This window comes from Polyergus mexicanus, unplaced genomic scaffold (genome assembly GCF_030449975.1).
Source record: "Polyergus mexicanus isolate NDT 795.1 unplaced genomic scaffold, iyPolMexi1.0 SCAF_24, whole genome shotgun sequence".
Lineage (NCBI taxonomy): Eukaryota > Metazoa > Arthropoda > Insecta > Hymenoptera > Formicidae > Polyergus > Polyergus mexicanus.
Window position 1 is genome coordinate 1,515,716 of NW_027223344.1, and position 14,421 is coordinate 1,530,136.

Here is a 14,421-nt window from a genome sequence, read left to right on the forward strand (position 1 = left end):
CTTTTCAAGATAATTGACTGTATCACTTAAAATGAAACATCCTGTATATAAATAAATGCCTTCTCTTTTTATTTTCATACATCTTTTTCTTTTATTTGATACATATTTATAATTTATCTATAGTTTAATAGCAATTCATAACTTATTTTTACATAAAAAAATAAAATGCAAAAAATATGAAGAAAACATATAGCCATTTTTATTTAAAAATATCTACATATTCTTATAAGTAGTTTTAAGTACTTAAAAATGATTACATAACGAAAATGGCATATAAATGTATTGTAATAGTTAATATCTATTTTAATTTATACACAAATTTTATATATATATATAAGTGGCGAGTTTCATTATCAGACAATAAAAACACAATTTCTGTGTTTAATTAGAATATCAACAGCATTTTATTGTTGATGATATCTGTGCGTTCTTACTTATCGTTAGACTAGTTATCCTCTGGAGATCTGGCATCTTGAATTTCCTATAAATTATAAATTATATTAAATTTTTGTTCACATACAAAAGATACTTATATTAATGAAGTAATTATATTACTTAATTAACTCGAGCAAAGCTTGCAAGATTGACTGAAAACATCATTATTGGCATCAATTAAGTTTTCAACTCTTTGTAATGACTTTCAATTGTAAATGCAAATTTGATTAGCAACAAGATTCTTTGATAAGAAACTTAAGCGGACAGGTCGAGTATCACATAGTGAGATGAATCTTTTGAGATAACCAGATCTCAGTTTCTTACCCGGTTTCTTCGTTCTCCATATTTGGACCAGAACGTGACCTTACACATAGACTTTTGTCCAGTTTGCTTGTTGAAAACTGAGCATGTTGAGAATGGTGGCGAATATAAATGTAAAGAGACTGCAGGATTTATCGCACTTGGATTTTCGACACGATGCAAGCCTAACGAATCTTGAACAGACATATAAGAGAAATTATTCAATATATATATATAATTATATTATCCATTCGTGTTTATATATAATTTTATTTATAAATCAAAATTCACATTTAAAATTTTGCCTTGCAATTTCGCTCTTGTAAAAGTGATTCAGGTTTGACGTCTCTCTATGCAATGAAAGATAAGTTTTTATGGAAAAAAATTATAAAGTTTCCCAGAAGCTACTTATTCATTACGTATTAAATATGTGTATAAAATTTATTATTTATAGTTTGATTTAAAAAAAATCATACCATTGATGTAACATATCTCGTTTGCATCAAGCGTATTTCTTTCCAGTTCTTTGAGCTCTTCCACATCTTCTTCCATTTTAAGCTTTTCGGGCCATGCATATCTAGTCTAACATTTTAATATCACGTGCATTTTATTATTATAAATAAACTCTTCAATAATTAAAAGAAAAAAAAACAAACATCAAATATACGATCATTTTTATACCTCGCATAGTTTTCCTTGAAGAACTTTCATCACGCAGTGCGCGTTAGCGTGATCATGTATGGCTGATCCATGACCTTCCCCCCAACACAAGACCATAAGATTGAACCTACCGTTTCCTTCGTCAATTAGATTTCTTGTATATCTGCAAACACAGCATTGTTATACCCGGTATGTTGCTTCTCAATAATTTTTTTGCATTTAATGTTACTTGATCCACGCGCACACACAATTACAATTTTTTTTATTTGATTATTTATTGTCGATTAATCTTTCAGAAATTTCGGAATTTAAAATGCACATTGTATATTCAATAAACAATTTTTACGTATACAAATTTCACGTATGTATATAAATATAATATAAGCTCAATTTGGCAACAAGTCTAGTATTATTGATCTACCTTAATTATTGATGTTATCTATATAATTAGATATTGTTAATTAATAATCTGCAGAGATTTAACAGCAGAACATATTGTAAAATATCTTTGCATCAGCTTTTACGTTAGTATAGATATTTGTTATAACTTGCAATTTAAAACTAATCTGGTTACCAGTCGTGATAAATTTCAATAAAATCACTCGGAATCAATTATACTATTATTAACTAATCCAGTTTATAAAAAAAAGGTTTTATATATTAAATTAAGTATATTAATTAACATAGTGTTATTATTAAGTTGAGGATCGTTAAACTTCGAAAAATATTAGTTACGATTTAAGTCAAACTGCTGTTAAAACACAAAGAATTTAGACAAGTCTTCAATGATTTTAAAACACAGATTATATGAGAATTTAAGTTGTAATACAATTGAAATATTATTTTCTCCGGGGAATAAACGACATTTTTTTTTCCAGAAAAAAAAATAGTTTATTTAAATTAAAATTGTGCTATATATATCGTATGTCTGTGTGATGCAGCGGTATTAAATAATCAATTATTTATAATATGTATTTTGATAACAATGGATTTATCATTCCGGAAGAAAGTACAATATTATTTACGAAGCATCAATATAAATCGAGTGTCATATACGATTTATGAATTGGTGATCTGCAATTTTTCTGCAACAGAGCGAATATGAATCCGGGATTTCGATGCTTTTCGTAGCTGCATATTTCGTTTGTTTGTTTTTTTATTTTTTTCACGGATATCATATTTATTAATATACCGATATCCTGAATTGCACAGAACGCGAACGTGGAGAAGGGAAACATATGTATCTCGTTATTTAAAAATATCAGAATATTTAATTAAAGCAATAATATTTAGACGAATTATTGGAAAAGATCTAGAGCGTAAAAGATTTGATCATGCTATGCTTTATCTCGCGAAAAGAAAAGAAAATTTTAAATTGGAAGAAAATATTGTAGTATCATATGTTTTATATGTGTGTTATAAAAGTATATTTATATTTCTTTAAATAATAATGTATAATTAATTCTTTAATATATTTTAGTATTAGGTGTACAACTTTGCTTCCGCCGTTTTCCTATAGATGGCTTTAGCGGTAAGTAGTGGTCGAAATAAATAGATCATAGATGTCATGCGATAAACTTGGGCATCTGTCAACATAACCCCATAGAAACATTAGTCGATTTGTGTCCGCGTCATAAAGTTATTCTCGATTGAAAATGTCAGTTTACGAGCCAAATTCTCGTCATTTGCGGGAGGTTTTAATTTTCTGCTTCAATATGAAGAAATCTGCGGCTGAGGCTCATCGAATGCTCTCGAATACTTACGGTGAAGTCGCTATTAGTGAAAGAACGTGTCGCGAGTGGTTTCGACGCTTCAAGAACGGTGATTTTCACGTCGAGGACCGGCATAGCGATGGAAGAGAGAAGGTTTTCGAAGATGCAGAATTGGAGGTATTACTTAATGAAGACTCGAGTCAAAGTCAAAAAGAATTAGCACGATCATTGAGAGTGGACGATACTTTGAATCATAAATGTATAACCGATTTTTTACAATAAAGCCTCGAATTTCGGGAAAAAAAAAAACGGCGGAAGCAAAGTTGTACACCTAATATATTATTAAAATAGAAAATTTCCATAATCTATATAAATCGTGTACATTTATCTATTTTAGATCTTTGTGAAAAGCATTGCATTATACGGTGTTTTGTTAAGATATGATGGCCGAAAGTGTTTTTTTTTTCTTTTTTTTTTTCTACGAAAGACCTTTCGTTAGAATAAGGAGGAGGCAGAAGGAATATTTGTCGAGTTTTTTTCTCTGCCGTTCAGTTTACGTTCTACTTTGTGTTGACAGCAAAACCGGTAAACGTGCACCGTAGTTTCCGTACTTTCCCGAGTCACGTGGATCTCAGTTACTGCACACTGTAATTCCACCTGTGTCCAAGGTGCTCGTTATCTCGCGAACTCGTAAACTCATTTTCATTCTCATTTGCGGTTGCCCGCCTAATCAAGGGCTATCAAGAGTGTCGATATAATACAAAATTGATACAACAGTTGTCGACACAATTAGCGATTTACTAAAATACTCTTATCATTTTTTTCTTCTGTTTATATATAATAACAAAATAATTAATCTGTGCGATAATATAAATATTAAATAATAATTAAAAAAGAGAAAAAGAATTCTCTTAAGTTTCTTGTTAATAAAAGTATTTCTCGAACGTCTAACGATTACATGCATTAATAATACTTGTTTCAAAACACTATACTTTACATATGAAAATGTGCGAGTTGCATCGCACAATTTGTCGAATATATTCAGAATAATAACTAACAATTCCAGAACGTTCTCTCGCTCTTATCACACGAATAAAGATATTTTCAGATAGTGCTGCAATAAATAAGCTAATCTTGTGTTACCAAAGTTATAGAAATAAATGATAGATATATATATATGCTGTTATAAATAAATATATATATAAATAATAATTATAATATAATATTAATAAATAAATATAATAAATTTATTTATTAATAGCAGTTATTATACTGGGAGAGACGAAAATTTTTCTTTCATTCGTGATTTATCTGCGTGTACTTCCAACTCCACGAGATTATTAATGAAATTGTAAAAAGGTTGATTAGAAATTATTTGTTTGTGAACGTCTGTCAAATTATTTTATTTATCTTAAAAAATTTTCCATTTTCTGATATACATCATTCACATTCTCAGCATTTCTTTATAGAAATAAAATAGTTTTTCTTTAAGATTGCATATTCCCGGGGATAGTTTATGTATCTCTATTGCGTATATATATATATTGTATATATATTATGTACACATTATTTATGACGATCATGAGATAAAAAATTACAGCGATAATCTAGTTTCATCGAGGCGTCTCTAACATATTTTTCTTCGTCTAACAATCATCAACTGACTATTCTACTTCTATCACGAGTGTTAATGGTATTACGGGTCACTCAAGCACAAGATTACTGAATTCTTTTCACGTTTTCCGTGAAACATCGGAGAACGAGTAGAGACGTGTGGACGCGAGAACGGACGACGATAACCTATCCTGAACTTCGTGTTAATTTCATTTCACAATTCCACAAACGCGTAAAACGTTGTATGCCTTCTATATTTACATATTTCAAATACAGTGATTGGGGAAAATATTTACTCTCTCGTCAGTTATGGCCCAACAACCGTTGACGCATTTCTTCGGAATGTTCCTGATTGATTATTACCGTTATGCACCGATTTTCTTTACCGTAATTGTCAATGTATAATTATCTTACGATTGCTCGACAAACATACATATTTTTTCATTTTTCCAAAAGATATATAGCATTACCTTTGATCAAATATGTAAACCTTATGGAATAAATTGTTCTCGTTCTCGCGTAAGAACGATTGTAATTTCATTCTTGAATCTTTCTCTCTCTCTCTCTCTCTCCTTCTCTCGTATTCTCTTCGTACTCTCTATCGCGATTATAATTGTGTGCAAAAAAATTTTTAATTAATTTTCTAAACATTTTGTCTGCGATTTATGCAATCAATATTTTGTTACTGTCGCGTAGAGATTTTTTTCAATTGTATTCTCTTCTTTGTGTATTGATAATTTATATCATTATTAACTGTTAAAACTGTTTACGTATAAGATATATTTTGTTAATCAATAAATGCCACGATACCTGTATCTATCGAACTTGGCAAACTTCTTCCACTCCACAGGATTGCTCTTGTAGCTCGTCATCAGGTCTTGAACGTAATCGATATTTACGTGATCCGTTCGAAAAGCCTCATGTAGTGCATCTATAAGTTCCCGGAGGGTAGAAACTTTTTCTCGTCGAAGCTTCTCAATGAGGCATGATGATTTTTCACGTGGTACGTTGTACAGTCGATCTTCCTCGTTACAAATCTCCATTATTCAGCTACGAAGTATCGACACTTTGGCGGTTCTATTCGACTGGTAAAAGTTTCTTGTAATTTCTACGAGCACGAGATAGAAATTGCACCGGGGAATATTTAGTACCGAGTACGTTAAAACGTGCCTCGATGCCTGCCTGACACGGAGAATGCAGACTCGAAAGCGATGGGAGGAAAGAGATTAATTGTTGGGTCTGTATACGCCGAGCACTAACTGTCATGTGAGATCGTACTAATTCCCGTGTCCAACTACTTCGCTGTCTTTACTTGCTTATAGCCGATACGGGTCTAGTACAACGTGGGTATCTTATAATGCAGTATAAGATGCCCCCTACTCCAACCAGAATGGTACTGCCATTTTGTACTTCTCGTTTTGTGACGTATTTTACAATGAAAATTTGTCGAGGAAAAACTTGGAGTCAGATTTATAACAGGATATCTACTGTTTGGAAAAATATAGAAAATCTGCAAGGATTTTTTTCAAGGATCTTTTTTTGTACCTGCAAAAATCATGGAATTCTCATGGAATTTTATTGGGACTCGGGGAATTTCTTTAAAAAAATCCTCCGTTCGATAATTTTGTTTTTATATTGTAAACAGTTGGCCAAGTAAATTGTCTTTAAAATGTATTATAAATATATATTTATGTTTGTTTATATTTAATGTCTTAATAAAATATTGATTATTACGTAATTTTTAGTGATAAAAAAGAATGAAAATTTTATATGCAAATGAAAAATATTTATCTTACGAAAGTTATTTAGTTTTCTTCAGAACATTTATAAATATAATATTTGAAACTTAAGAGGCTTTCTTCCTTCGTATGAATGAAAAATATCAGGGAAATGTATACAATAAAAAGACTTATTGTAGAAAGTTGCATCTCAATAAATCTTTAAAATATCTTCTTCATTTGAAATTTCGAATACAAATATCTAAAAGATTAGAGAATCTTTTTACAAGATTAGAGTGGACACCCTGTATAATATTGTTATGACTTTACTTTGTACGTAATCTCTGGTTTTCGACGTTAATCTCTGATTAATAATGAAATAAAAATATGTATATAAGGATAACTTTTGTATTTAATCGGATTTTGTCTGTTTAATATTCTTTATAAATCTATAATTTCTTTATAAACTTTACAACAAAATGTATTATTTGAAATTTATAATATAATCAAAAATATTATATATTACAAATAATACATTTTTTCAGAGTGAAGAAAAGTCAAAGTTCTATTTACGCAAATTTTCACATGTTGATTATATATAGAATAATATTATAAGTTTTATATCAACGATTTTATATTAAAGATTAGAATTTTGTTAATAATTAAATTAAAATTCTTAATTACTTATATTTATAAGATGAATAAGTATCTTGATAGGCTAAATAAATATATTATGCATTTTCTTATCCAATATTTAAGATATTTATTATTGAGATAATTAAAAACGTAAACGTTTTTTTAACTTTCCAATTCTGTGGTTACGCATGTTTTGCGACATATAAAACGCATACAAGTGTACATGATATATGTATCTCTGTGAGTTCTTATCTTCTGACCCGAAGAAATATTAAACATTTGCATCATGTCAGAATATTATGAAATTTAAAGGATAAAAAAACATTCCAATTAATTTGGTAACATTAATACGCATAATAATATAAATATTATTGCGCATAATATATGATTATCATTATTGAGATATTCTCTCATATTTAATGATAAGAGGATAATATGTTTTTAATTTATATAATATTTTTCTTATTTAGGAAATTTAAAAAAAATACATATTTGTCCTCTATCTGAAGGAGAGAGAGAGAGAGAGAGAGAGAGAGAGAATTTCAATTTTCATAATATGTTTTATTAATTGCAAAATCGAATATGTATATAAATTATCTTAGAAAGCTAAGATAAAAGTAATATATTGTATGTTCAAAAATAATTTGTTAATATATAATTTATTGTGCGTGAAAATGTTAACATTTGTATCTCTCTCTTCTGTTTTAAATATACATTTTAGAATTCTTCTATCTTAGAATTTATACTATACCATAACACTATATACACTGAAACATTTCCATATTTGTTTCTGAAATTAGTGAACCTTTTTCGTCTTCGCTTTTGTTCGGCACGATTTGATGAATCACTGTATAGCCTCGGTTACCTGTTATAACGCAGCTGCAGCAAAGAATGCAATAAGGAAACTAACAATGAGCGCGCGGTTAATATTCAAACTCGATTATTTGCAAAATCTCTTAAACATTATTAAATGCTACACAGATTAAATTCTGTGTAGCGATATTATATATAAAAAAAAAAAAAAAGTATAAATTATAATCTGTATTATTTATGTATAGTTTAATCTACTTACGTGCAAGGCAAACTTTTGCAATAATAACATTTTGCCAATGGTTTTTTGTATAATCCGTTTTTCCTGCATCTGCATGGCGATAATTTACAAACGCAATCAATGTGTCGTATTAATATCGATTTTTTAATAATGTTTTTATATTCGTTTCTGGGGCTCAATCGGCAATTATTCGGCAACTTGCTCTTAGGCGACTTTTCTGTTTTATGATATCTAATTAATGAGATAAAAATAATTTCGTAAAGTTTTAACATTGTTCCAGAATATTTTCCGGCAGCCACATTACCCAACATTGGGTTTTCTTTTATCCTTTCCTTTATCTTGATCAATCTGCGATTCGCAGCAACACGGATTTCTCCAGCATCGTGAACAGCATACGGACTCGCTCATCTTTTGCTGTAGCTCGTTCATCACATCCGAGAAGATATTCAACCGCTGATAAGGTAGTTCCTCGCGCCGTTGTTGTTTCGGTTTCCCGTAGCAGTAACACTCTTCGATAGAATCTGACGGAAAGTCCTCTAGATTTCTCGCGAAATATCGCCTAATTTCTCTTTTCGGCTTCCAACTGGTAACCCGGATCGATCGATCCTTATCCGGCTTTTTGGCAATTCTTTCGCGGTTATTACTGTGATCTTCATCATTTTGGCAGTCACAAACATCTGATGGCAACCCGCAGCACAAACATTTTTCGATCGGTGCTCTGCACGTGCACTTATCTTGACGATTATCACAGTACAGACAAATCATTGCTTTCTTGTAATTGCAGTTTGCTTCGACTATGTGACTATCTACCGGAACGAATGTAACGCAACAACATCGATCTCTTGATCTGTAGCAGTTGATGCAATTTACTAGTGATCTACATCTGTCCAAATATTTCGAGAATTTATGAGAAAAAGAAGGGAATACAGATTTGTATATATATATTGATATTTTTATTTTTCAATTTTCAATTAAAATATCTATTTAAATTTCTAATTTTTAATAAATATTTCGATATTTATAAATATCTTTAATTTTATACAGTACCGTAAGAAGATTTTACTACATCATACCTGCACTTATCAATTGTCCTTGAACAATTGTTGCGCATTGTACACCATTTACATTTTTCGTCAAGCTGACAATGGATCGCAGCCTTTCTACATTCTTCTTTTGTTCCGTAACAATTCATGCATTCTTTCTTTATTCCATAACAATTTCTGCAGTAATACGAACTCATATTCGTAGGTGACATACTATAAAATCTAGGTTTATCAGTCTTAAAGCAATTCTTCAAGTATTGTGTCGATACACAAGTGCATTGCGCTGTCGACAAATGACAATACGCGCGGTAATTCTTTTTCTGTTCAAATTCACTGTCCTTGTGAAGACTAGCTTCGAGAATGTTAATGCACTTTGCGCATTTGGCAATCGAACATGGGCACTTATTCAGATCGGAAAATAGTCCTCGCTTACAAGAGATAGACTCGGGTAATTCTTCTCCTGGTTTCTTCTGCGGACAGAGTACATCGATCGTTGTGCACGTGGCAATCGAGCACGAAGGATCTTTTGGTTCAGAAGGTAGAACGCATTTACAAGGGATGGATTTTTGTACCTCTTCTTCTAGCTTCTTCTGCGGACAGGCCACATAAGTTTTGCTTATCTCGTCTATATCTGTTAGAATTTTATCTTCATCGGTAACATCTTTTGAAATATCTGCAGCATCTTCTGGAATATCTTTAACACTCGTTTCGATTTCGGCAACTTTTACTTCAGGCGCGATTAATTCTTCTGCTTTTAATTCTTTCGCGATTAATTCTTCTGCTTTTAATTCTGTTACAATTAATTCTTCTGCTTTTAATTCTTTTGCAATTAATTCTTCTGCTTTTAACTCTTTTGCAATTAATTCTTCTGCTTTTAATTCTTTCGCTATTAATTTTTCTGCTTCTAATTCTTTCGCGATTTCTGCAGGGATAGGTTCTTGCGGAATCACTTCTTCTTCTGGGATTTCTTCCTGATCGATATATTTTTTTTCAATAACATCAACTGGAATAAATTCTTCTTTAAGCTTTTTAGGATCAACTGTCGTTACGGTTAGAGGAAGATGCGATTTTTTCTCTGCAATAATGCGCAATAATTTAGGCGTTGTCTTATTCGTGCTAGGAATCATTTTCTTAATCCCGTCAGAAACCGCAAAGTGAGTTATCGGTGCAGTTGGCTTTGGTCTTGCAATAGTTTCAGCTTTCTTAGTCATTTCTATAAATATAGAATTGATACAATATTGCATCGAATTAAGTAAAATGATAATATTTATTTATATATTTTTAAATTAAAACATAAAATATCGTAAAAGATTTATGAAAGGGCAATTATGAAAGCTTTATATAATTAAATTGTCAAGTTAAATTAATTTATAATTTACCTCTGCTTGTGAGCGGATATCTCACTGGCATTGTAATTTTTTCACTAATTTTATCTTTTTTAAAAACAGTATCCGATTTTCCAACATCTTTTATACTATCTACAATTATTTTTTTTGGTATATCTTTTTCCGTTTCTGTCCTTTCTTTAATTTTCATCCTACCAAGTTTAATCACATCGATCAGTTTTTTAACTGATCGATTTAAAAATGAATCTCTCGGTTTTTCCTCTGTCGTTCTTCTTCCTTTTGAGATATCTCGACTCTCTTCTTCTTCTTTCAATTCTACTTGCATTCTTTCTTCAGATTGATTAACTTTATTTGATGCTGAATTTCGTGTCGTAGGATCCTTGCTTGGTTGCCGAAAATCATTTCTCATTGGCTGATTAGGCGATAATTGTATTGTAGTTTTTCGCTTATTGACAAGAGTCTTCGATGTTTCTTTCTCATTGAGGTACGAAACAAGATTTGGATGATCAGAAAGTTGCGTCTGCGGTAATGTTGTAGAGTAAATAATTTTTGACAATGGTTTAGAGAAAGAATCTTTAATCGGTTCAACAGAAACAGTCGAAATTTTCGATAAATGATTCGAAACAGTTTCTTTGATCTGTTCATCTTGCTTTATATCGTTGGCAGATTTTTCTCCCGTAAAATTAATAAGAGCAACATTATTATCTAGTTGTATTACTGTTTTAGGATTTTCACTTTTCTTTTTCTCAATATTTAAGTTGGAGCTATTTGCATTTCCTTTCGCAAGGTTATCTTTTGCGTCGTTTAAGAATACACTCTTATCATTGTCCTGGTTAACAAAGTTCAAGTCAGAAATCTTCTTACAAATTGTTCCCTTTGGGGCTTCTTCGGCGTCAGGAAGTGCCTCGCCAACTATTACTTCTTCCGGAGACCCTTTTGGTTCGCCAAACATTCTCCTGCAAACTGTGATATCTTCCGGAGACTCTTCGGTAACAAACTCCTTACAAACTCTCGTGACTTGTGTAAGTTCTTCGGAATTTCCAAACGTTGTTTCGTACATAGTGGTATCTTTTAAACATTTCACGGAATTCTCAAACGTATTTTTACACGTTTGCATCTTCTCGAAACGGTCTCTAGCAACGCTGAACGACACAGTTTCGCATATAGTTGCATTTTTATCTAATTTACTAGAGGATGTTTGACAAATAGATATTTTTACATCCTTGTTACATTTGCCTTTCGGACATTTCGTTGAATCTTCGAACATACTCTCGCACGTTTGCGTTTGCTCGACGCATTCTCCAATAGTATTAAACGGTATCTCGCATACAGTTGCAGTCTCGACTAATCTGCTAGAAGGTATTCGGCAAACAGATCTTTTTTCTAAACATTTTATATTATTGCATACATTTTCAGAAAACTTTTCCTCCACTTTGTCGATGTTCGTGAAGCAATCTTCTTCCTCTTCCGCAATACAACTACATGTGGACCGTTGTCGAGTAGTGTGTTCCCTTTGGCAACTTTCGGAAGGTTGTTGCAATAGTTTATACTCGATCTGTTTCTTCCAAACATTATTACGATTTAGTATCGAATCCTGAAATTTTTTATTTTGATATTTACAGCTGTCTGCGAAATGCTCTTTAGGAACTTCATCATATGTAACGCAATCTGTATAAATCGATTTCGGTAACCATCTGCTGCCATCGACCGCATGGCATACCGTGTATGCACTATTATTTTCGCAAACGTTACTTCGAACGTCACTTTTAACGTAATCCCTCTGTTCTACATTAGTGCAAATCGCATTTGATAAAGAGGCATCACTGACGTTCAATATGGTTCTCGCTTCTGAAGGATAAATAGTGGTCCAAGATTGTAGACGTCTAAAATTGTCGCATATATTAAAATCTGAGCATGGAACTGCAGAATCCGACAAATCCTGCCCAAGATCTATACTGCTGAAACTCGTATCCTTACAACAGCAACCGTCCCTGGTCGATGAGATCGTGTCCTTGTATTCGATGTCATCGTCGCTGACAGTTATCTTCTCCTTGCTGAACTCGCTCGATTCTTTCGCGGAGATGCTGCACAATATTTTGTTATCGCAAACGATGTTATGGCTGCTGCGCTCTTTGTGAATAGAATTAGACAGCTGCTGCGCTTGCAGTTTCTTTCGTTTTTCTTGTATGCTGTTTATCAGCTTGCACGATGATACGCTGGCGCTTCGTGAATTTAATTGCTCAGTAGTTGTATTGGAACTTGTAGCAGTTGGGTCTGTGCTTAATCCAAGTTTCGATTTTTCCTTGTTTTTCTCCTATATGTTCAATTATAATTAAATTGTGTTAAATTGTATTTTATGTAACATTATATGGGGGGTATTATTGTATAGTAAAATAATTGTAATATAGTAATTACAAGATACAATTAACTTTAATATTTGATATTTTTTATTAGTTTTTTTGGATTTATGGAATCGCTATTGTTCTTATTGGTTTTTTCAATAAACGACTGAAGAAAATTTTTTTTTATATTAATTATGAAAAACGAATATGATATTTCTCTTTTATATAAATTGACAATTAACTTTTTATATATTACGTTTAAATATTTTATATTTTTAGAAATTATATTTGATATAAAAAAAGATTATTCAATGATGATACGTTGGCGCATTGTTTACCTGGCTATTATTTTTAGCTTCCGAGCAAATATAAATATTGACATTTCCGGTCATTTTTCGATTGTCGGTATTTATATTATTCGGTGATCTCTCACTTTTCTTTTTGTTATTAACTTTATTTTTCACAGGTAACAGTATTGTATCCTCATGTGTTTCGGTGTATGGATACGAGTTATCGCGCATGGACAGATAATTATACTGACGTGAAGCACGACGTGTTGTTTGTTGATTGCTACAAACATTGGGCGAATTGTTACGATATTTTTCCATTATATGAGATTGACACGATTTTTGTTCAGACTTCTTCGAACAATGCAAAATCGGCTTTTTCTCTTCCTATTTGAAAGAGATTTATGTTTATCAATCTTGATTAATCAATTCTATTTTCATAACAAATTATAAATTTGAAGAAACGAAAAGATCTTTTTGATATTATAATTGAATCTTTGTTAGATTTATTTTTGTAAAAAAAAAAAAAACGTATAAAATATCTACGAAGAAAGAGTATAAAAAATTCCCAAAGTGGATACTTGCATCCTAGGTACCATTGAGCACTGTTTCACGATAGTTTGCACGGCGTCTTTAATAGAGGTGTTGATCTTTTTAATAGAATTGTTTATCTCTTTGTTAATTATCTCACTCAATTTTGTCGAATTGATTCTTTCATCGTGCATGAGCAATTCATCCTTTCTCGTCGATACATTCGCGCAGGTTTCTCTATTGATTTTGTCTCCTCTGCATGTTCTCAAAGCGAGCACGCAATTCGCTTCCGGTACTTTCTTATCATTTTTATACCCCTCATTTTCTAACTCTTGTGCTCTCATGATATTTTATTTCTTCTCCTCAATTTTATGGCAGAAGTCAATATTTTTAAAATTTCTTCCTATCTTCTTTCAATTTTCCTAGTTTTATCAAAATCAACATCTACGGAAAGCTTGTGATTTTTCATAAGTCACGAAAAGGATAAGCTACGGTTGTATTGCGCAAGAGGGTCTCTGATATAAAAAATATTCTGTCCTGTCTCTTGAGTCTTTAAATTTTTTGCCGTTTGAGAATTTATCGCTTTTCCGCTCGTTTCGACTTTTAATACTAATCACCTCTGGCCGAACCAATTTTTTAATCCCATTACCGTTTTTCATGATTTCCTTCAGCTTTACTACTATATAGATAAAATGCGCTAATTTTCTTCTCTTCGTTATTTCTCTCTATTATTACATACTTAAAAA

At 31.4% G+C, this 14,421-nt stretch overlaps 2 protein-coding genes across 2 annotated transcripts; both read right to left on the reverse strand.

The window, feature by feature from the left end:
- Window positions 1–214: 214 nt before the first annotated feature.
- LOC138942993 (cysteine dioxygenase type 1) lies at window positions 215–6,058 on the reverse strand. Its single transcript, XM_070313490.1, has 5 exons — window positions 5,532–6,058; window positions 1,417–1,558; window positions 1,212–1,317; window positions 760–929; window positions 215–481 (listed from the first exon to the last, which is right to left on the reverse strand). Exons 1-5 carry the CDS (start codon window positions 5,762–5,764, stop codon window positions 446–448), a joined length of 687 nt encoding a protein of 228 aa, XP_070169591.1. The 5' UTR covers window positions 5,765–6,058; the 3' UTR covers window positions 215–445.
- A 2,085-nt stretch (window positions 6,059–8,143) lies between these two features.
- Window positions 8,144–14,019, reverse strand: LOC138942836 (uncharacterized). Its single transcript, XM_070313307.1, has 6 exons — window positions 13,726–14,019; window positions 13,196–13,531; window positions 10,549–12,829; window positions 9,200–10,382; window positions 8,437–9,009; window positions 8,144–8,402 (listed from the first exon to the last, which is right to left on the reverse strand). Exons 1-6 carry the CDS (start codon window positions 14,017–14,019, stop codon window positions 8,144–8,146), a joined length of 4,926 nt encoding a protein of 1,641 aa, XP_070169408.1.
- Between the last annotated feature and the right edge of the window lie 402 nt (window positions 14,020–14,421).

Coding starts and splice junctions, on each gene's coding strand:
- LOC138942993 (XM_070313490.1), bottom strand. CDS start 5,764: ATGGAGATTTGTAACGAGGAAGATCGACTGTACAACGTACCACGTGAA. Junction 1,559..5,531: donor GCCAAGTTCGATAGATACAG/GTATCGTGGCAT, acceptor CTGTGTTTGCAG/ATATACAAGAAATCTAATTG. Junction 482..759: donor ATGGAGAACGAAGAAACCGG/GTAAGAAACTGA, acceptor TATAATTTATAG/GAAATTCAAGATGCCAGATC.
- LOC138942836 (XM_070313307.1), bottom strand. CDS start 14,019: ATGAGAGCACAAGAGTTAGAAAATGAGGGGTATAAAAATGATAAGAAA. Junction 10,383..10,548: donor ATATCCGCTCACAAGCAGAG/GTAAATTATAAA, acceptor CTATATTTATAG/AAATGACTAAGAAAGCTGAA. Junction 8,403..8,436: donor AAGGATAAAAGAAAACCCAA/TGTTGGGTAATG, acceptor AAAATATTCTGG/AACAATGTTAAAACTTTACG.